The 24,606-nt window shown below is 40.1% G+C and overlaps 1 protein-coding gene across 1 annotated transcript in view; it reads left to right on the top strand.

Moving 5' to 3' along the window:
* ESRRG (estrogen related receptor gamma) overlaps window positions 1-24,606 on the top strand; it is a 246,004-nt gene that overhangs the window by 173,344 nt on the left and 48,054 nt on the right. The window contains 2 exon segments of the mRNA XM_005690471.3: window positions 1,014-1,124; window positions 5,211-5,372. Of these exon segments, the coding sequence (XP_005690528.2) occupies window positions 1,014-1,124; window positions 5,211-5,372 (273 nt within the window).

The following is a 24,606-nucleotide window of genomic DNA, read 5'->3' as shown; positions in this document are numbered from 1 at the left end:
GCTGATCCACTGCCAGCAAAACCTCTCTGAATCTTGACCCAGTCCATCATTCTTGGGGAAAAAGTGTTACTGTTGGTCTCCTTTCGCCTTCTTTCTAGCTTCGTGCTTCATTTCTGCCCTCCTAACAAATCCCTTCTTCACCATTCTAGCCTCCTGAATTCTTTCAGGAATCTCCTCTTTCTATCCTGTATTCAGTCCAAACCTACTCTCTGTTTTCTCCCAATTAAAGCAAAATACACATGTGTGGCAAGATGTAAATAACACACTCTGTCGGAGACATGTTGATGTTAGAACATGGAACGGTCCTTGGATCTCATCCCGTGTGTGGGATTCCTGCTCTCTATAGCATGTGGAAGTTTTCAACTCAGTTCACTTCCATAGGTCCACGTGGAGTCCTCTGATGGACGGGGCTGGATTGGACAGCTTTGGATCTACCCATCTACTCGAGCCCACACACGGAGCTTTCAGGGGTGACTGATGAAGAGGACTGTTGTTTAGTCGCCAAGCTGTGTTTTTGACTATTGCAACCCCATGGACTGTAGCCCACCAGGCTCCTCTGTCCATGGGATTCTCCAGGCAAAAATACTGGAGTGGGTTGCCATTTCCTCTTCCAGGGGATCTTCCCGACCCAAGGATGGAACCTGAGTCTTCTGCAGATGGATTCTTTACCACTGAGCCTCTGGGGAAGCCCATGATGAGGAGAATACACCCTAAAAACAACATTAGCACCAAATTCCAGTTTCTTTGTATTAATTCTCAAGGAAAGGTGCCTTTTCTTTGGTGTGTAGGTGATTTGATGCCCTTGGATACATGTCTTTCAGGTTGGGTGTCTCTTCCAGATTTGGTTTCTAATCTCTAGCAGTCTTGGCTTAACTATCACATTTTTTTTTGTTTAACATTCCTCTAATCCGCCTGGACCATTCAGCATTCTGTTCTCTGCTTACCTCTATGTATTTGATTGGTCCGAAAGATTGTTACCTCAACAGTAAGTTAGTGCCTGTCTTTGCCCACAGGAGTGCGTCTTGACAGAGTACGTGGAGGTCGGCAGAAGTACAAACGCAGAATAGATGCGGAGAACAGCCCGTACCTGAACCCTCAGCTGGTTCAGCCAGCCAAAAAGCCATGTAAGTACAGCAGACACGTCTGGCTTTCCAGCACACGACATCCTCCCAGCTGGCTGCTCTAGGTACATTAGTTTTGGCATGCCCATTCCTACTGACTCCAATGAGGCTTCTCTTCCCCTAAGCAGGGTAGGGGGGTCTGTGGCTTTCTTCCCAGGGACTGCCTTTGAAGAGCAATAGCAACTCAGCTGATTATCTTTTTCCCCCTATGGCTTTCTTGTCCCCTACCGCCCCTCCCCTCTTTTTAAACCTAGTCATTTTGTAGAAACATAAGCATACTAAGGCATAGCTTATATGGTGCGACTTTTACATTTACAGGTTATCTTTATTTTCAGAGGTACATAAAACAGATCATACCGTGATCATTAGTTCATTGGAGCTGCTAGTTTCAGATTTCACAAGAAAGTGATTTTTGTAGTTTTCACTAACTAAATGAGTTTGACTGTTCAACCTCCCAATGAAAATACATTAGGAGCCTCATTAATTTGGAGCTATGGAAGGTTAACACAGCAGCCAGCAATAGATTAAAACAAGATTGAGTCCTACTAATAACAAGCATAGGTTGGTGGTTCCATTTCAGATGTCCTTATGGGCTTTATGAATTATTTTTTAAAAGCCCATAGTTTGATAATGTCCAGTTGCTGTTTAAAATGGTGACAGGTGCATAGCTAAAATGCAAGCCCTGTTCTCTATGTCATTAACTAGAATATAGATACATCTTTTTAAAGAGGTAGAATATAGATCAAGGTGGTTAACTGTGTTCCAGTTTCTGAAGAATCAGTTCATGGCTGTACAGTAAGTCCCTTACATACCAACCAGTTCCATTCCAAGAGCCCATTTGTACATCCAATTTGTTCATAAGTCCAACAAAATTAGCCTAGGTACACTATTAACACAGCTATGTAGTGCTGTACAGTAATAGGTTTATAGTACTTTTCACACAAATAACACATAGAACAGACACAAAAAATAAAGAAAACATTTTTAGTCTTACACTGTGTTGAAAAGTCCAGTAGTACAGTACAACAGCTAGTATACAGAGGCTGGCATCAAGTGAAGAGGCAAGAAGAGTTGCTGACTGGAGGAGAGAGAGGTGGTGGGAGATGGTAGAGCTGAAGGATCATCAGCAATAGGAGACGGAGGGCAGGCCGCAGTTTCACTCAGGCCAGACATTGAAGGTTTGCAACGTCAAGGTTCACATGTGGGGGGCTTGTTGTAATGCAAAAGAGCTAATATTTTAGGATGTTTATGCACAGAGTTTTATACTGAAAAGTGCTGCAGTGGAGACAGTTCCCCTGTTTAGCTGTCTCTGGCTCAGAAGACACAACGGGCTCTCACCAGGGGAAGTTGCAGCTAGAGCAGTTCTAGAAAAGACACAGGTCATTTTTGATCAGCTTGCAGGGGAAGAGAAAAAAAAAATGTCCTCTTTTGGACTCTCCAGGAGGGGGCACTGCTGTGTGGCATCCATGTGAGCATATGGGCATCTGTTAAGTAAATAAAACAGACCCTGAACTGTAAATGAAAGGACATTTTAGCTATGTCAAAGGAAAAACAACCAGTTTTACATAAAATTAAAGCTTAAGTGAACATATGGCATAGTTTCCTTTTGCCTTTCCAAAAAACATTATGTTGATTATACCTTCAATTGTCCAATCTGGCATCTTCTCCTCAGCCTGCATAAGCTGTTTGGCATTCTGCAAATACAATCTAGGACTGCATTAAGCAGATTTTGCACATTAGAATGAAAAACTTTCTGATAATACAATAAAATGCAATAAACACTAATGCTTAATTTCATTAGAGGTTTCGTTTTCCTGGATTCAGTAAATGTCCAGACTGGCCGTTTCTCATTCATTTTCTATGAACGTTGACTGACACCATTGATGATTTTCTCTACTGAGAGAAGGATGAGTACCAGCCCATTCGCAAGTCCACAGGGTAGAGAAACATCTATGGTTTTCAGCGTAAACCTGGGGAATGGGGAGGAGGCTTGTCAAGTACCTTGAAGGAGATTCCAGCAATTTCAGTGAGCTCCACTGGTCTGAGATAAAAGAGGACTCCTAATAAATCATTACTCATTATCTTAGGCCTCTGTGTTAATTTTCCTTAGTCCATCCAATTAGTGTGTTTTGGTAACAAACATTTATAAAACTTAATTTTCAGATCCTATCAGGTAAGTGTCAAGAGACTGGGCCCTGGCATTGCTGAGGAAGTGGCTGGGGGAGATTTCTGGAGCCTGACTGATTGTCTGTGTTCTACAAAAGCCCAAGAATGAAAATTGGGTTGTATTGATTCTAATTAGGGAAACATTAAATAAGCTTCACCTCGAAACAGTGCTGCCAGCTATTCCATTTTCTGAATGATAGGAATTTCTAAGCCTCCACCAAGTTTTTCTGGCCCCTCTGGTCAAGTATCCTTTGACTTAGCTAAAAACAGGTAACATTTTCCCTGTACTAAAAAAAACTTGAATCACTATTTCCTTCAGTTACATTTTTGTACCCTTTATTATTGCATTTCCTTCTAGTCCTGAGAATCTAGTAGTTGCTGACAGGTTTTGTTACAATGTCAGAGCAATGAAAGCAGAAACTTTTCCAAGCGTAACTAAAAAACAGGGTGTTGTTTCCATAGCATATAGGAGAAACAAATGTCATTCTCTGCAGATCCTGCAAATTAAAAAAAAAAAAAAAAAAGAATCTCTATTTGATCTTAATTTTTTTCTAGAAAATATGATATTTGGGAATATTTCCTCCCAAATCTGTGTTTTTAATTTGATAGTAATCCAATATTACTGCCAGGGACTATTGATGTTGATAATTTGAAATTAAAAGAATTCATGTGACAGTCATAATAACAATTTTAAACTATATCAGAAAAATTACTAATTATAGCTTAGATAGGGATTCTTGTTGTTAAAGGAGACAAAAAGAAAGCTTTGTTTTCAATTCTAGGATTATATGAAGTCTTTTCATTTTGATTTTAAATAGTTAAAAATTTAGAGGAAAAGGCAAACAGTGAACAGAGAAGAATCTTTGGTTTGACTCATAAGATCCCTTTAAGACCTTAGTTTTGTAGAATCATAAGATGTAGAATATTGAAATATCTGGGTTTATTCTTACCTATTTGTATCTCCTCACTTAGAAGAAAGTATCAAATCTAAAACTACGTGTAAAAATTGGAAATAGGGCCAACAAGAAAATTCATTCTGTTAGCAAGGCTTTATAACCCCTTCCATAAACTCTCACATGGCCCTGAGCGATAAAACACATTTGATGTGATGCTTTCCATTTGTCTCTAGTGTTTACTTTATGAAGGATTTTAAAAACATATATCACAAATTTCGGACAGATAGATCTGAACCAGAGAGTGAACTAAAGACAACAGATGATAAAAGAGGACTGAAGAATTAGACGCTCAGAAGAGAAAACACTGTCACATTTAAGCAGGAGTGTTTTTCTGGAAACTGACATGGGCTCTATTTGGAAGATGGGCTGGGTGTGTGGAGAGGAGACAGGAAAGACATTCCTATTGAAGGCATCCCACAGAGATAGAGTTATACAGTCAGTAATTCACCCAGGCAGAAGGGCTCTGACCTTTGCTCTTTTTTAAAGGAATTAGGACAATTAATGACTTTGATGCCCATTAGGTCTACAGGCATTAGATCTTTGCCTCCCACATTGCGTTCTACGTTTCAGTGGTTCACGTGGAGTTTTATTTTAAAACTGCTCTATACTATTTAATCTGCTTCCCCAAATCCCACTTAAGAATCAAAGAGTAAACCCAGAAAGCGTCTAACTCCTCTTATCTGTTTGCTATAAAAGATTTCATTACAGGACAGATGCTTCATTCCAGCAAAGGCAGGTAAAGCCAAGGAGAAGCAGAGGACTGTCACGACTGCAGCGGCTTATTTCTTGCTGTGGGTTTTCCGAAACACTTTAATATACATTGAACCATAAATGGAATATTTGGGGTTGATTATAGGCTATTCGAGGCTTTGGGTTTTTTTCCTTTCAAAACACTACCTAGTTTAGAATGTGTGAAAGAGAAGTGATGCTGCTAGTGATCCCGGAGTGCTCTGGTCTGATCCTGCAGATAACAAGATTGTCTCACATTTGTTGGTGGCTGAACCGGAGAAGATCTATGCCATGCCTGACCCTACCGTCCCCGACAGTGACATCAAAGCCCTCACTACACTGTGTGACTTGGCTGATCGAGAGTTGGTGGTTATCATTGGATGGGCGAAGCATATTCCAGGTACATTTTCTGAAATGAAAAAGAAACGTCTGCAATTAATCCCCTAGGGTGTATATGTTGATTTAGGCCAATTCACAGTTTTCTCATTAGGAGTTTTAAATTTTGCTTTTTTTAAATTTATATATTAAAAAAATTTTTTTGGAGGGGTGGTGGGCCACTTGGCAAGGCATGTGGAATCTTAGCTCTCTAAGAATTGAACTTACATCCTCATCAGTGAAAGCACTGAGTCCTAACCACTGTCCTTCCAGGGAAATCCTGTTCATTAGGACTTTTTTTAAACCTTTCATTTGTCTTTGTCATACTTAATTTAGAGCTTTCCTATCCTAATAGAATCATAAATCTTTTTATAGCTATACCATCTTGAATGCTTGTTCATTATTTTTTTCACACACGAAGGTACTATTATTGCCAACCTCAGATAAATAGAATATAACTTGTTAAAATATTTTTTACTCCTTTTAAAGTCTGTTTGAGCCTAAGAAAATACTTCGGTTTTTTTCTTTTCACTTTAAAAAATGTTTTTTATCAAGAGTAGTCTAGATCCCATTTTTCCTTTCAAAAATCACTCATTTTGCATTTGTAGTGCGATTTATAGTGAATTGCTTTTCATATTTGCTTATTGCTTTGGTTTACAATGAGATATTTACCATGAATTTATATATAAGTTACAAAAATAAATGTTAAACTAACATCATAAATTTTCTGTTATGATAACTTAAGAGTAGTATTTTAAAATATCCGATGACTTTTCTTTCCAGACCCATCATTAGATCAGCGAATATATTACCTGATCACAAGGTTTAAAAATTTTAGTTGTCTACTTGAATTATTGTCTGTTTGAACTCTGATCTTCAAATAGTTTACACACAAATTTTTTGGATGATGAGCCATGTTTCTTTGGTAGAGTGAACTTATTTCTGTCTCCTTAAACTAGTTTGTCTTTATGCTTTGAATGCTACAGTAATTTCTTTAATCAAATTGATGGAAGTCCCTTTCCCAGCCCACACTGAAACCAATTTATTGGTCATGATACGCCAGCTATGTTGCTAACAGTCGTAACGAACTGTCAGGCGATATCGCAGTGAAGCTAATTTGAAGTCATTAGGTGTGCAGCGTTCAGGCGACAATTTGTTACAGTGCTTGGGAACACAGCTGACATTTCTGAATGGCTTTGTTCGCTGCAGTTCTAGATGAGGCCAAGCAAATTGTAAACTAATTTAAACATCACTCTGTATTATACCAGCTACTTTGTCTTACACTGTTTGCTAATAAAGCACCCCAAATTAGGTCAAAACTAGTTAAATAGGTGAGCTGGAGTGTGGTCTGTAGCAGATACCTCCACAAGGGTCACTACATCTAAAAGAAAGATGAAAATTTGATCGTGTGGATGGTTGGTTTGCGTTTGGATTATGATCACAGCTGACAGATTTTCAGGAAAAGCAAAAAAGGAAAAAATAGGATATGCTAAAAGACATTGGGAATGGTAGCAGGGGAAAAAGCTGGAATTTGCCTAAACAATTGTATGAAAACTTATTTTGAAAGAAAGTGTTACTGAAGGGATTTAGAAAGAAACACAACTCAGATTTGTTGAAGAGTCCACATATACTTTTAAAAATAAGCAATATATAGTATATCATTTATATTTATATATGCTGTTACTGCTGCTAAGTCGCTTCAGTTGTGTCTGACTCTTTGCAACCCCTTGGACTGTAGCCCGCCAGGCTCCTCTGTCCATGGGATTCTCCAGGCAAGAATACTGGAGTGGCTTGCCATTTCCTCCTCCAGTATTTATATATACACACACATATATTGTCACAAATTCAAACTAGCATTATTCTAAGCCAGGGTTTCTCAGTCTTGACACATTGTTGTTTGGAACCAGGTAACCCTTTGTTGTAGGGGCTGTCCTGTTCCTTGTAGGGAATTTAGCAGCATCTTTGGTCTCTACCCTCTACCATCCTCTGGTACCTTTGAGTTATGACAAACAAAAATGTCTTCAGACATTGCCAGATATCCTCTTGAGGGGGCAAAATCAACCCCTTCTTCCCCAGTTGAGAATCATTGTTCTAACCCAGGAATTAGATATTATTTTCCTTAATTCAAAGATAGGGAGATCTGGGGCAGAAGGAGGTATTAATAAAAGCACTTCCAAAGGTCCACAAATGTGTCCAGAGCCTTCAAAGCCCATATTCATCATTGCTTCCTGGAGTAGAATCTGTGTATTTTAGTTCCCCAGTTGATCACCTTTGAGAGAGTTAGTTCAAAATACTAGCAATAATGTTATCATTATTCATAACAATAGCATCAAAGGATATGTCATTCTGACACCACACCACCCATTCTTTCAGAGAATTCTGCCCCAGTTCTCCTCAAATTAAGAAATTTACTAAGCCCATATTTTGATACTGTGCAGACATTCCATAAAGACAACCAAGAAGTCAACAATGCCTGCTGATGCTCTCTGGTCAGGAAAAGTTGGTGATAAATTTGTGGGTCCAGTTGTGTATCTAAGTAGAAATGTCAGCTTACGGAGGAACTTGTCACAGTAAAGGGGCTCTGGTGACTTCTGTGAAGACAGTAACTTTAAATAACTATGAGTAACAGCATTTCCAGTGGTGGAAACAATTGCTGTACGATTATGTGTTCAGACTTAAGCGGAGGCTTAGAATTGGTGGGGGCTGACGTGAGTCTCTCTGCCCAGCAAATGCCAGAGGAGGTTGCTGTGCACTGATGATTCACAGCTCTGGTTTTCGTGATACCCGGAGGGTGTTTTAAATGATTGCAAGGAGTCTCTTGGCTTTTCAGAGAGGGATTAGCAAACCACGCATTCACTGAAATGCTAACACTAAGTGTGCCAGGCAGTGTTTTGAGGTGGAAGAGAAAGATGCTGTGATTCGAGCTTGCTGCTCTATATGCAAGCCGGGTTCAGGCTGCCTGGGCACGGTGGCAGCGTGCAATGTGGGATGGGAGGGTAACGCCTAAGAGAATATAAAGACTGAGGTCCCATTTCTGCCTCAATAAAAGTAAAAATGTGTTTTTGATACCATGACCTAGTCCTGATAACTGGGGTCAGAGCTGGAATTAAAGCCAAATCAGAACTGAAATTTCACTTCAAAACTGTTACGTTTTTAATGCTTATGTGAAAATTAAGTGAAACCTTTTTTTAGAATATACTAACATCCAAGCCTTTGCTCTCGGTATACGACTCTCACACACGTAGAGAGTCCCACACGTTTTTTCAAAATTAAGTTTATCATCTCAGATAACATCACAGCCTTTCTGCGCTGCTGGGAAAGTATTTTCATATACTTGTTTTGCTCTTTAAAAAGGTGACAAATTCAACAAAAGCAAATATTAAAGAAAAATACATAGGGAGTGGGGTTTTTTTTTTTTAAAATCAGTAAATAGAATTAGTTGACTTACTTTATAAATCACATAAATGGAAAGTGTGTTGTTCTGAAACATGACCATACTTTATCTCTAGAAGCAAAAAGATCAGAAGGGCTTTAGAAAATGCTTGACTTTAGTTGAAGGAGCATAAGGGCACCAGAACAGATGATGGTGCCCTAATAGCCCTTTTTAAGAATGACAGGGCCCCGCCATTAGCATCCTTTTATATCCTTGGAAATTGCTCAGGCCTCGCTTTTCTGGTTCCTATCTGCCTGACTCTTTTTTATTTCTCTTTCAATTTCGTCCGCGCTCGGATAAGCGCATGCTAACACAATATGATTGAGCTGTAAAATGGAACGCTGTCGCCTCTAATCTCTTTTATGTAGATATGGAGGTCTTGCACACTCCACTTCCTTCTCTCTCCATTGTTGGCCTTTTTTAGAATGGGCTGCCAAGTAATGGAGGCTCCGTCAAATATTAGAGCTAGGTTTCACACGGTGTGATAAGACGATTATCAGCGCAGCAGTCGGATCTGTTATTGTTCTTTGGGCTTGATTAAAATATTATTTTGTACTGTAACTTTGTTAGTGGAATGCAGAATGTGCTTCGTCAGATGGTGCTTAAAAAAGCATCACCCATATTAGCTGACCTATATAAGTGGCTTAAATATATTTATGGATCTTGCCAGATGGATTACTTTAAAAGAAGAGAAAGGTATTTGAACAATTAAGTGAGTGAATGTATGTTAGAAGCTTTTTTTTGGTCCCTTTATCAAGTATGGCCAATTGTCAGGTAGACTTGTTTAATTTTAACATGACAGGTTAAACAATTACTTGCTAAAGAAGGAGGACTCTGTTTTAAGTGTGGGGGCTCTTAGTCACATTTTTAAAATAGTGTCTATATGATGGCATTAAACAGCAAAGGAAAAAACCTATAATTTTTCTTCATACCAAACGAAGGCAGGAAATATTAAGCCCGAAAAGCAAGCCACGCTAGGAAGATATGTGATACCATGCTCTTTACATATAGTTGTTTATTCATGAAGAAACAGAAATCTAAAGTATAGAAACCAGTATGCTCCATTTACTCTGAAACATTGTTTATAAAAACATTTATTTACTTAGGAAAACGTGTTAAAATTGCTCATTGAGGTTTTTTTAATCGTTTTCTCAATAAAAGTATTTAGCGTTTTCTATAAATGAAAGAAATCTCTAAAGAAAGTGAACGAACTATTTCTACCCTAGGATATAAATCTTGTGAGAGAATACACAAGAGCATTTTGAAAATGATACTTTTTAAAGAAATGTTTATTGTCCTAGTGCATCTTATGTTGAGACAAATTTTGAAGATTATATCATCCCCCAGACAAAGTTGTGAAGGTTTTGTTTTCCAAATGCCCGTTGTTTATCTTAAACTGCTTAGCACCAGTACATGCTTTTGATATGAAAAAGCACATATATTGTGAAGAAAATAATTACTGTAAACTTATGTTTCCATCCATAACAGCAGTATGTTTCATGTATATGTATATGTGATCATGGTTTCATATGCAAGAAATGGCATAGTTAACTAAGAGAGTTATGTTTTATATTGGTGTTTTAGTCATTAAGTCGTGTCTGACTCTTTTGTGACCCCATAGACCATAAAGATGCTCTCAGAGACCTCTCCTCATCATTCAGTGCCTTTGTTTGTGACCAAATGCACCCTCGGGGCTCCTCTGTCCATGGGATATCCTAGGCAAAAGCTGGAGTGGGTTGCTGTTTTCTTCTCCAGGGGATCTTCCTGACACAGGGATCGAACCTGAGTCTCCTGCATTGGCGGGCGGATTGTTTGCCACTGAGGCACCTGGGAGTTGTGCTGTGTGTTAGTCGTTCAGTCATGTCTTACTCTCTGTGACCCCGTGGACTATAGCCTGCCAGGCTCCTCCGTCCATGCGATTTTCCAGGTAAGAATACTGGAGTGGGTTGCCATGTTCTTTTCCTGGGGAATCTTCCTGACCCAAGGATCCAAACCCTCTGAGCCACCAGGGAAGCCCCTATGTTATATGTAAAAAGGACCTAATATGCTGTTTTGCATCTATAGCATTGGCACTTGAAAAATATATTGTCGATTAAAAATATTCATAGCATGAAACCGTTAATTGGCTCTGAGGCTCTGCCCTCCACCCCATTCTATAACTGAATTTACATGTAGTTGTGATTTCTACTTTGCTATGAGTGAATTAAAGTGATTACAGCTCTTTTCTTAGGGTTAATATTTCTTATATGCATGTAACAGTGATTTCTGCACTATAAAGTCATTGAGTCTTTTAAGTTAAGTAGAAAAATTTTACATTGAAGATCCACTGTTCTGGCACTTAATAAGACTACTTAAAGTATAGCTAAATTCAATTATCAGGTAATCAGAAGTTATATTTAATGCACCTGGTAGTTGTAAACTTGTGTACCTGTAGTTGTGGTTTATAAAAGGTAGAATAATTCTGCAAGTAAAATCAGAAAACCTGAGCTGCGTATAGTTGAGTACTATTTTGTAAGTTGCATAACTGGTCCAACCATTAGTTATTTTGTGAAAATCAAATGAGGAAAAGAATACACATGCAAATTACATATGCATAATTAATTTGCACATTATAAAGCATGATCTAAACGTAAAATATTCAGTTTTCATTTTATTATCTAAGAGACTGCACATAGATTGTCATTTTATTGTAATTAGAGGCCAGTTATCCAAAAAGTTAGTATTCATAAGAGCTATTTCAAAAAATATTCAGGGCAAACATCCATTATAGTAGAAAGGGAGGGAGAGGTTATTTAACCAAGAGGATCACTGTATGGATATTGTCATCATGCTATCCTAGGTGAGCAGGACCATCAGCTTCAAATAATCTACTTTGTCCTCCTCAGCCAAACCTAAAATAGCTGTGTTTATCAGTTCCAGAAGTCACAATTGTGATAAGGAGAAAGGAAGTTGAAAACCGTTGTGAATAAAATCATCTGCAATGTCCCCTAGAGATTTGTTCATTTTCTGCCGCTCCCCTCGCTATAAAGGAGAAATACCAACGAAGAAGTTTTGAGGTTTCCCAGACGCTCAGTTCCTGAGACACCTCATATGTCGTTAAAGATGCTCAGAGACCTCTCCTCCACGTTCAGTGCCTTTGTTTGTGACCGAACGTATGGTGCAGTCACCATGCTTAATGACCTGTGCTCACATGGCCTCTGTGAGCATTACTAGGTGTCCCCCAAACAGATCTGCATGTCCACTCGTCGTCATGCCACCATGTACCTCTGATCAAAGAAGGACCATAATTTCATAGCAGTCATGAATACAGTTTAAGCTTTTGAGTGTCTGCTATGGACTTAGTACTATGCTAGGTACTGTGAGGGTTATGAAAGATACAAGTGACCTGATCTCTACCCTGAATCATGGATCTGTGTCTACAGAAATTTTTGTGTATACACGTGTGCACTGAAATGTGATTATCCTGTTTCTTGTGAGATTAAGCTTTCAGTGGTCTTCCCTGATGGCTCAGAGGTTAAAGCATCTGCCTGAGTGCAGGAGACACGGGTTCAATCCCTGGATCAGGAAGATCCCCTAGAGAAGGGAATGGCAACCCACTCCAGTTTTCTTGCCTGGAGACTTCCATGGACAAAGGAACCTGGCTGACTGTAATCCCTGGGGTCACAAAGATTTGGATGTGACTGAGTGACTAAAACATGTGTAAAAAGCTTTCAACACAAAAATAACTAATATCTATATAGTTTATTATTATTTACAAAGCATGCGCATGAAATTTTATTTGATGTCTACAACAGTTTGGCAGTTTAATTCTTTTTTTAAAATTATATGTCTTTAATTGAAGGATAATTACTTTATAATATTGTGTTAGTTTCTGCCGTATATCAACATGAATCAGCCATAGATATACATATGTCCCCTCCCTTTTGAACCTCCCTCCGACTTCCCATCCCATCCCATCCCACCCCTCTAGGTTGTCATGGAACACCGAATTTGAGCTCCCTGCGTCATACAGCAAATTCCCACTGGCTATCTAATTTTACATATCATACTGTAATTCTTATTACTTTTACTTTATAGATGAGCAAACTCTTAAGTCAGGAGGTTTGCTTCACACTGTTACTAATGTTACTAGAACCCATAGACTGTTTAGCTTAAATCACTTTTTACCAATAGCTTCATTAGGCCCTTCTCACCCCTCTTCATCTACTTTCCCATACTTTTTTTTTGTCATTTGTTCCAGATTATCTACCTGCCCTTCATAGTAAGTTTAGGCAAATGTAACATGTTTGCCTTATCTTTAAATTTTGTCTATTATTTTATAAAATGAAAGGAGAATGAAAATAATTGAAGAGGAAATGCATGACACACCTTTAAAATCAGTCAAAACCAAGGTGTTTGATTGACAGTGTCCCCTTTATATCCCTGATCACAAATTTTAATGAAACCAAGTGATCGCTGAGTAGCTGCTCAGCTGAATAGTTGGAAAAGTTTTTAAGTGATTGGTTGCTAAAATGAAGGCTCTCCCTCCTTGACTCTGTTCAGATTCACTAGCTTGAAGATTTCTCTATGCATCATATCCTAAAATATGGTATCCTTTTCAGGCAAGTAATTGTAATTGTGAAGCTCTTTTGAATGATAAGGTACAGGATGAGTCCTGTCCTCCACTTTATTGTGTATCAGAAGCCTGAGGGTTATCAAAGTATTGACATCCTATAGATCTGACCCAACTCATTTCTATTCTGGAATTCTGTTTGTTTATAAAGCTGTTGCTTTTAGGTTCTTCTCAAGACTGCTTGATAAGTTCTAGAGAGAAAGAGTTTTGTGTCTTGTGAAAAAATTGTTGCATGGAAGCTAGTGTAGTTAGCATAACCCATATATGCTTAAATGCGTCATTAGAATCTTTCTCCACTTCTAAAAGAAGAATTGAAGGGAGAAGTCTGAACATGATGCCGGCGTGTTTCTGTTTCTCCCTATGCTCCTCTGTGACCCCTCTCCCCACCCCTAATCCCACCTCCCTCCTGGGGGCTGGTCACACGTTTTCCCCTGCGTCCCCCTTGGTCTGCCTCAGCCAATCTCCAAATGAATGCATGTCTATAGTGGCCTTGGCTTTGGCACTCTGGATATATTGATTAATAGTTGCCCTAAGCTCCTTTTAGCAAATCAAATTTTCACTTTTAGCAAGGATTTCGCCTCTGATTTATTCAGCAAAGTGAAATGCACTAAATTGACTTTGACATTCAGGGAAAATGGCTGAAAAACAAAGAGCAGAGAAAAGAGATATAAATTGTGAGGCAGTTGGAGACTTCAAGCATCAGAGAAACAGTTTTCTGTAGAATGCCGAGTAATTTGAAAGCACTTTTTTAAACTCACAGAAAAGAGGTTTCTTAAAAAAAATAAAATAAAATAACTGCTGAGTTTTCTTTTTGAAAGAGGGTGTATGTATTACTCAGCTAAACTCAGAATTTCTGGTACAGTGTGTTATATTTTTTAGATAAAAATAGCTATGCAATCCAAGATTGCCTATACCTAATGAGTTTATGAAAGCTAGGACACAGCCTAAATACTTTGGAAGAAGGAATAGTCAAATCATCCACATAGAGTGGAATGGTTAATTTGAAAGTGTGAATGCTATATAGTTGTGTGTGTGTGCGCGCGTGTGCGCGTGCACACATGTGCACCGGGGTGGGTAAGGAATGGAGCTTTTGCATCACCCTGAAATTCCAATACTTTGGCCACCTCATGCAAAGAACTGACTCATGTGAAAAGACCCTAATATTGGGAAAGATTGAAGGTGGGAAGAGAAGGGGACGACAGAGAATGAGATGATTGGATGGCATAACTGACTCAATGGACACGAGTTTGAGTAAACTCCGGGAGTTGGTGATGGACAGGGAGGCCTGGCGTGCTGCAGTCCATGGGGTCACAAAGAGTCAGACACAACTGAGTGACTGAACTGAACTGACCTGAAAGAGAATTAAAAATGATTTTGGTTCACAAGCTACAAGCCAGATAACTATGGGCTTCTGTGTATCTTTTTCCCAAGAGTGCCCACCTTGGCTGTGTTTCTTAAGTGACTAAGTCAGCCTGCTTTCTTGTTAGACCAAGCTCTGGTGAATAAGTGAGCTTCAGGATCAAGATGCAAAGTGTGGTTTTGATGTGTGAAAGGAAATGGTGTTGATGTGGATGATGTTAAGAGGAAAGAGAATTGAACTGGACGCACTGCGGGCATTTGGGGAAGAATGAACGGTGTGAGGAGTGTCAGGGTGTATTCCTTCCTTTGGCCTCCATGGGACTTGCCAGATCTCAGTTCCTGACCGGAGTGGAGCCCATGCCCCTTGCAGTAGAAGTGTGGAATCTTAACTGCTGGACCACCAGGGACGTCCCAGGAGTACTTTCGATATTGTGATGTCCTAGACTGTTGGGTAGCCTTTGCTGAGGGGTTATCAGGGAGGTGGGACAAGAAGAGGGAGGGAGATCTGCAGCTAGCATTTGCTGTTCAGTTGCCTTTTCCTCTTCCATATGAATTTTCCTTATTAACCAAAGTCAGGGTCCACACAGTCAAGGCACTGTCCTCCCTTTAACTATACTTTTTCATTATTCTCTTTTCTCTGATTTTCAACCCATGTATGTTCAAAGTGGGACTTTCTGGGTGTCTCAGTGGTAAAGAATCTGCCCCCCATTGCAGGAGCCACAGGAGACACAGGTTCAATTCCTGAGTTGGAAAGATTCCCTGGAGAAGGAAATGGCAACCCACTCTAGTATTCTTGCCTAGGAAATCCCATGGACAGAGGAGCCTGGTGGGCTACAGTCCATGGGGTCACAGAGTTGGACATGACTGAGCGACTGAGTGCACACACGCATGGACGAAGTCACCCACACTATCCATATCAGCGGTATTTTACCAATCAGATAATATCAAACATAACTCTAAGCTTATGATTTCCCTAAAGGCTGAAAAGTGAAAATGTTAGTCACTCAGTCGTATCTGACTCTTTGCGACCCTATGGACTGTAGCCCGCCAAGCTCCTCTGTCCATGGAATTCTCAAGGCAAGAATACTGGAATGGGTAGCTATTCCTTTCTCCAGGAATCTTCCCAACCCATGGCTTCCTCCCCAATTCAGGCCACTTTTCAGCCATCATAAACGACTCTTCATTACAAGAATCCAGCTAGAAGAATGTATTTAACCAGCCAAAATCACTGTGAAAGTGAAAGTCGCTCAGTTGTGTCCAGCTCTTTGCAACCCCATCACTATACAGTCTGTGAAATTCTCCAGGCCAGAATACTGCAGTGGGTAGACATTCCCTTCTCCAAGGGATCTTCCCAGCCTAGGGACTGAACTCAGGTTTCCTGCATTGCAAGCAGATTCTTTACCAGCTGAACCACCAGGCAAGTCCAAAAATCACTTTAATTGACCAAATTTTCTAATAAGTTTATGGTATATGATAGATAGACATTATATGTCCATTTGTTTGTAAACACCTTAATATTTATCTTAAGAAAAATGTTCTGTTTTGCCAGAAAAAAAAAATACTGTGGTTTTCACTGAAACAATCAACCACTTGTATTTTTCTCAGGTTATATATTTTCTTCCCTCCAGCAAGAATCAGGAATGATGTACAAAGTGTACAAGCCCCAAGTCAAAGGGGGTATTCAGCATTCATTTTATACTTGGATCTCTTAATGTGCAGTTCAGTGTTATCATTATATGACTTAAAATTACTAATGCATTGTAATTTAGTTAAAGAGAAAAATATAATGGATAAATACCACCTCTTGTTAATTCTAAGCACTAGAGTCAATGCAGCTTAGTTCATCCCGCAATTTTATGTGTCTCCATTAATCACATAACTTTGCTTCCAATAAGAAAATTATATTTCTGTTGCCTGAATGGGCAATTAAGTCCTCACTGCATATAGTTAATATTACAAAATCAAGAAGGGGAAAGGACCAGCTTCTTCCACTGGGTTCAGATTAAGCCAGTGGATGACTGGGCGTCCAGGTCAGCAGCATGGCCTGTATGAATTGAGAGAGTCATCGGAGCCCAATTAAGCACCGTACCTCAGGGGTGTCTCCGAAGAGTAGCCCCCTCCTCTGGGTATGAAGGGGGCTTCACACCTGCTTAACCTACATTAGGGAAGGATTAATTACCTGACGTGTGGGGCCCCCGCCGCCAGTCAGCATGTTTGTGGCAGGACACATGGTGGCCTGGGCTGAGGAGGGAGTAAGGGAGAAGGAGCCGCTGGGGGTTCATGGAAGGACTGACTCCTCCTGATGTGGTCAGCACTTTAGGGGGAAAAAATACTCCAGCTGTACTTATTCTTGTGATTATAAAAACTTTATTTTGCATTGGGGTATAGCCAGTTAGGAGAAGGCAATGGCACCCCACTCCAGTACTCTTGCCTGGAATATCCCATGGACGGAGGAGCCTGGTAGGCTGTCGTCCATGGGGTTGCGAAGAGTCAGACACGACTGAGCGACTTCACTTTCATGCATTGGAGAAGGAAATGGCAACCCACTCCAGTGTGATTGCCTTGCGAATCTCAGGGACGGGGAAGCCTGGTGGGCTGCCGTCTATGGGGTCGCAGAGTCGGACACGACTGAAGCGACTTAGCAGCATAGCCAGTTAATCTGGAGAAGGGAATGGCAACCCATTCAAGTATTCTTGCCTGGAGAATTCCGCAGACAGAGAAACCTGGCAGGCTACAGTTCATGGAATCACAAAGAGTCGGACACGACTGGTTTCAGGTGAACAGTGAAGGGACCCAGCCATACACACACAGGTATCCATTCTCCCCCAAACTCCCCTCCCAACCAGAGTGTCTTCTTGTCATTTTCTGTGTCCTGGCAGAACCCAGTGGCAGGGTGTCTGCAATGCAGATTTATAAATGTGAGAGGGAAATACCCTCCCAAAGGTCCTTTCAACTGTGCATGTTAGTCAAATTAATCTTTTGTGGAAAAACACGGAATCTGTACTCAAACATTTCAGATTTATATCTGTGAACAGCTATGATGCTGAAGCAGAGTGCTATATGATAGACTTTTCCAAAGTTTAAAAAAATGTGCTTGCTTATTCAGAAAAATGCCTAGAGGAAAGTTCTATGACACTCTTCAAAAAAAAAAATAATGTAATGATATCAAAGAGAGATCTCTTAAAAAATTAGTTCTTGGTTGGTAGAACTAGAATAAACCTTAGAGATCATTTGCTAGAACTTTCCATTTTAAGAGGAAATACTGTATTGCAGTTCGGAGTTAGATATAAAATATCTGTATTTGCTACCTGCCAGGAGCTCAGTTTGCTTATGTATAAGATAGGGGTGATAATGATAGAGCAGCCAGCTTTATAGGGTGCTGCTGCTGCTAAGTCACTTCATGTCCGACTCTGTGTGACCCCATAGATGGCAGCCCATAAGGCTCCCCCGTCCCTGGGATTCTCCAGGCAAGAACACTGGAGTGTGTTGCCATTTCCTTCTCCAATGCATGAAAGTGAAAAGTGAAAGTGAAGTCCTCAGTCGTGTCCGACTCTTAGCGACCCCGTGGACTGCAGCCTACCAGGCTCCTCCGTCCATGGGATTTTCCAGGCAAGAGTGCTGGAGTGGGGTGCCATTGCCTTCTCCTTATAGGGTGCTAGGGCAAATCAAGGCATTAATATACTGTAAAGTGCCCAATCCAATATTTTAATTGTTAAGTGTTCATTAAATGTTAAATGCCTTTACTTGCACATTCACTTACAGATAAAAGTGTTTAAGACCAGGAAAACTGAATGACTTACCCAAGGTCACAAGCTACTCAGGACATAGTTGAGACTAAAACTCAGTCTTTTAACTCCGAGTTGAACACTGTTGATGTTTATCATGGTCACCACCAGTTTTTTGGAAAAGAGTATATAAACACTCTTATGCATGGTATTAAATATTAGCAAGTTCTCCTCAGTGTTTTTTCTAATCTATATATATAGCACATTATATAAAAACAGGAGTTTCCCTGGTGGCTCAAATGGTAAAGAATCTGCCTGCAATGCAGGAGACATGAGTTTGATTCCTGGGTCAGGAAGATCCCCTGGAGAAGGGAATGGCCACCCACACCAGTATTTTTGCCTGGAGAATCTGCATGGACAGAGGAGCCTGGTGAGCTGCAGTCCATGGGGTCACAGAGTCAGACATGATTGAATGACTAACACACACACACACACACACACACACACACACACCTATAAGCATACATATGTTTACATGGACAACATAGACTTGAAGATAGACCAGTAATGAAAATATTATAGAAAAGTTATTTCTGTGTATTTTTTAAAACTGTGGACCCCATGGTATAAGCAGTAAGCCCATCTTTCTTTTGTTATTCTTTAATATAGCCTGGATATAATATGTGGATAGATCAGATCATAATCTGAAGGATTATCAATCTAAAGGTTTAGCTTAGAATCTTTGTTTCATGCAGGGGTATATAGTAGAGAGAAATCAAGCTGAAGCTTGAGGTTGGTAAACATGGCCAGTAGCTTAAGGTGACCAAGCATTTCTCAATGGAAGTTCTTGAGGCAAAGTGAAGGGTCTGGATAACATAAGGAAAAATAACATGAACACACAAGGTGCACCTTACTTATAGACCATCTCTTGAGTATACTTGCTATGCAGACACTGATGCTGTCTTTGGAAACAATGTCTCTTGCAGATGGGTATATAACGATTGATTAAAATAAGCTTGTGGATAATCCATGGATTCTAATTAGCCTAGTCAGTGATCCAACCCATTACTCCCAGTGAGGATTTTAGATTTTAACATCTCTGTGTGTGCCATGTATGTTTAATTCAAATTTCCAAGACAACTGTATATAGTTACTATAGAATTATTTATTATTTAATTTGAATCGGACCATGCTGTGTTCTTGTGGTTTAATAAATCTCCTATGGGCTGAGGATGGGTGATGTGGTTATCTTTGAAACATCAAGTGTGATAATTTTGGAGATCTGAATATGGTAATAAGTTCTGTAAACTCAGTTTGACTTTTTTGTACACTTTGTAATACCCCAGCAAAGATACTGTTTGTAATATATGTTTGTAGCAACCTAATGCCTATTCACTCGTGCACTGAACAAAAATGTGTATTGGAAGACTGCTCTATGGTAGCCCTTATACTACAGTTCTGTTCTAGCGAGACTGTCTCTGGCGTTAGTAAATGACTATGAGGCATAGTTGATCTATTATCAAAACTCTTTTTGAATTTTCATCTTAAGAATGGTTGCTTTGCAGCGCACTGAGATCATGGTTTTTGTTTTTCTGTCCTACATGTACTCAAGAGGCTTGAAGAAAGGATTTGACAGTGATCGAAGTCAGGTATCAACCGTGTTCCTGGTCCTTATTGCAGTTTCCCACTCTGTAGCACCCCTTGCTGTATTCTGGATATCAGTGATATTGTAGGGTCTCAACTGAGGGTCAGTAGCTGTGTAGCAGGGCTTTTATGCTGTTTTCAAACCACGTACGTGTGGTGGTTCTAAACCCACTTGGATGTTACGTGGTTAAACTCTCTCAGAAACAGTCTGTTTATGAATAGAGGCCTGCGTTACTGCATGAGGGAATATGACAGTATTTTTCACTTTAAGAAAAGCTTCTTCATTGACTTTGAAGAGGTAGCAGAATTTGGGCATAGAGAGCTGATGAGAGCTTTTCTGCAGATTGTTAAGGTCGTGTGGCATCGCCTGCTGTTAACTTTTGTTCTCGCCTGCAGCAGCTCAGTTCAGGGGTACGGGTTCCATGCTGCATCCGTACTTGGCTTGTTATCCTCTTATCAAGCTCTTAGCATCCCTTTGTTTATTTGAGGCGACAGGAAGACTGTGTAAAGGCTGCTTAGTCAGGGATATCAGCCTTGTTGGCAGGGGAGTGATTGCCAGTTGAAAAACAAGGCATTATTGCTCATTTTTTCCCTCTTATTAGTTTGATTACATTTGCAAATCAAATCAATCCATCAGACATGATCAGGCCTCGTCCGCATTTTAAGGAATAGTAATCTCCGTCTAATAAGATGCAAATGTGTCACACCGGTAAGTAACCAATAAATCATCGTCTTGTCTTTGGCAATCATTAAATATCAGAACCAACAGTCAATTTTTAGTATTTTCAATTTGCGATATGCCGCTGGAATATAAAGATAGATGGACGTAATTACACAAACCAAACACTATTTCAGTTCATTCCAGACAGCAAATTTAGTGGAAGGTATAACTGGCTTGTCATCACACTACATTATTCCTAGCGGTTCATGCAAAGTTCACAGACGAGCTTCAAATGGACATTGCTTTTTTTCAACTTCTAACAACGTCCGTACAATGGCAAGCAAACTTTGATGTAAGGACTTGCACTGACTTCCGAACGGCTGTTGCACTCAGATGCCAGCATGACAGGAAACATATGCTCTCTCCTGTCAGACACTGATGGCCGTGCCAGCTCCAATCTTCTCGATTTTCGATTAAAAAAAAAATGAACCCACAAGTGTAAAAATAAGGGAAAACAAAAAGCAACCAGGAACTCTTCAGATGACTTATACCATCTCTTTGAAGAGTTTCACTCGGGGGGAAAAAGTGAACAAAAACTTTATTTTTCTTAGTTTCACATTTTTAGAACCTCTCTTGTTTGGGCAAGGTATTCTTTTCACCTAAGCCATTCTTTGTGGAGATGTACATCTTTGCAGCGCCCTGAGAAGAGTGTTGATTTGGGGCACCGTAGAGAAATGCTGGTTATATATATATGTGCTGTGCTGTGCTAAGTCGCTTCAGTCTTGTCTGAGTCTTTGCAACCCTGTGTCCATGGGATTCTCTAGGCAAGAATACTGGAGTGGGTTGCCATGCCCTCCTCCAAGGATCTTCTCAGCCCAGATACTGAACCTGTATCTCCTGTGTCTCCTGCATTGGTAGGTGGATTCTTTACCACTAGCATCACCTGGGAAGCCTGATTTCATATATATAGACTCACACACACATGTATATACACACACACAAACCACACACATATATATACACATCATGTTACAATTCACAGTATTCACAGTATAGCTAATGAAATTGTTTGGATGGAGCATCTGATCTGACTGTCTTTTCCCTAATTATACTTGCATAGCAGCTCAGTGACTTCAGATGAGCTGTGACAGTTGCCCATTCATTCATTCATTCACAGAAATTTTCTTCTCATACATATAGGATCCCTCTTTCCCTCTCAATCCCTCTTGGCTCTATCCCAATGCAAGCAATGGTCATACGTTTCCATCCTTTCCTAATATTTTTCTCTTGTCTAAATCTCTTTTTATGAGTGCGCATATAAAAAGCTCCTTTAAATCATTGATCTTGTGGAATTTAAAACTTTCAACACTTCCTCTGATTTGTGTTTGTCATTAACCTCATCCAGTTACTGATGTTGCTTTGATTCTTTCTCTTCTCTGCGGAAGTCATTTGCCTTCTCAGTGAAAGTTGCTAAATAAGATATGAAAAACATATCTGCATGACCTTGGTTCACCTGCTACTTATTTTGGTGGCATTTTCAATCATCATTGACTGATTCCAGTTTATATTGGCAGATTTGTCACAGGCTTTATAATTGAAACTTAGAGCTTAAGATTTGGCAAGGCCAACCCTTTGGCCTACCAGACCCCATTATTTGCCAGGAGAAGAGCAACCTCTTTGGAATGTTATTAATTTATTTTGACCAGGCTGTGTGGCATGTTGTATCCTAGTTCCCAGACCAGGGATCGAACCCAGGTCCCCTTTCAGTGGAAGCATGGAGTCTTACTCACTGAACTACCACAGAAGTCCCTGGAATATTATTTAATAAGATCTCTTATATAAAGTCAACAAAATTGAATTCTGTCTGTGTGACATATTGATTGTAAAAATGTTGAGTACCTTTATGCTAAGCACTTTGCTTGGTGGTGGAATACACAAGTAAATGGAGTAGAGATAATCACACAGTTGTCAAAAGTTGGATCTTTGGAAGGTCACAAGTAAGGAAACAGGCAATTATAGCATGGTGTTCTCACCGCATTGATGGAGCAGCGCAGCATACTAGGGATACACCATGGTGGCAACTCTTAACATTGGGAATCAGGGAAGGCTCCTAGAAGCCTTGAAGCCTTCTTGTATAGAAATCTAGAGAAGATACATGTTTAGGGAGATATCAAGAAGTTTGAGATAAGCATTAGCTTCCTTCTGTTAATAAAACCAATAGAGTAGGGACTTCCTGGCAGTCCAATGGTTAAGACATTGTTGGTCCACTGCAGGGGACACGGGTTCCATCCCTAGTCGAGGAACTAATCTCACATGTCCTGCGATGCTGCCAAAAATAAATGAATAAATAAAATAAAAATGAGAGGTTTGAATTAAAAGCAAACAATAGAGTAGGTTAAACAGGCTCATTTTTAGTACTTTTGTCCCATTTGTTAGCAGGACTGGAGAACATCATTCATTGACCAACGAAGAACATTCTTTCAAATTTTAGGAAATTATAGGAGCTGGATTAAACTCTGATTGTAGACAGGCCAGGAGCTTTCAACTTTAGACAAGGAAAACATGCAGTAGCTTGAGGTAGTGGTCAAGACAACATTTTGAATCAGCAAAATCAGTTTCTTAAATGTCTCACATATATGCCTGCCGGATGTACTCTCAATGGCCATACATCTGAGCAAAATGGACCATCAGTTGATGAAAACCATTTTATGCTGCTTCTGCAACCCTTCCTATCTCCATATCCTTTCAGAGTTAGTTGATTTCCAGCATCCCTTTTCCTTTCTGCAAAACTGTTGTGAATTTTTAAAACACAGCTCTGCTCTTTCCAGGTGGTTGCCTTGCCAGCCAGTCCATGTAGCTCCAGGAACCCTCTGTATATGTGTGTGTGTTTCATCGCTCAGTCATGTCTGACTCTTTTCGATGTCATGGACTGTAGCCTACTAGGCTTCCCTGTCCATGAGATTCCCCAGACAAGAATACTGGAGTGGGTAACCATTCCCCTTCTGTAGGGCATCTTCCAGACCCAGGGATCAAACCCGGGTCTCCTGAATTTGAGGTGAATTCTTCACTATCTGAGCCACCAAGGAAGCCACAAGAAACCCCATACAGGACAGCAACTGCCAAGAGCCCCTTATGAGTTACAGCTGAGGAAAGCCTTGCAGCTCATGCCTTCTTTGTACCAGAACCTTATGCTCTCTCTAACCGATTTACATACCACCATGGTATGTTTAATTTGCTTTTTCATCAAATCAATAATGGGTCTAATTGAAAAAATTGGCAGTGCTACGTGCAGCCTAAGTACTGATCTCAATGTTTGCCGGCTAACGGCAACATTGCAGAGCTCTGCATCAGACACCTGTGTTATTGGTGTGCTCCCGCTCCTAATGCGTACAAAAACAAACATTAATACAGGTGGAGCATCTGCACCAATTGATCACTATGCTATGAGAATTAATCACCTGGCTTTCAGCTTGAAGAATAAAATTTACATCTCTAATGTATGAAATGTATTAACACGCACGCTTGCACCATCGACTTCGGCTGATATCAGCAGCCAAGCATGCACAGCCTGGCTCAGGTGTGTTCCCCTGGACCTTTGGACCTAAAGGTGCAAATTCAGGACCAGGTTTTAAACACTTGATAGACGTTTTTGAAATTTGAGACTTTTGGGTGAATAATGATTGGAAATGATTGGGCAAGTAGGACTCCACCTAATGGACTGATGCTTTGCACTCTGGAAATGTGCCTTCACCAGTATCATGACCCTTTTCAGGTTGAGATTTTATTTTCTTATCCCAATCTTGGATGAATCTGGGCAACATCATC

This window comes from Capra hircus, chromosome 16 (assembly GCF_001704415.2).
Source record: "Capra hircus breed San Clemente chromosome 16, ASM170441v1, whole genome shotgun sequence".
Lineage (NCBI taxonomy): Eukaryota > Metazoa > Chordata > Mammalia > Artiodactyla > Bovidae > Capra > Capra hircus.
This window is presented reverse-complemented; position numbering and strand designations above follow the sequence as displayed.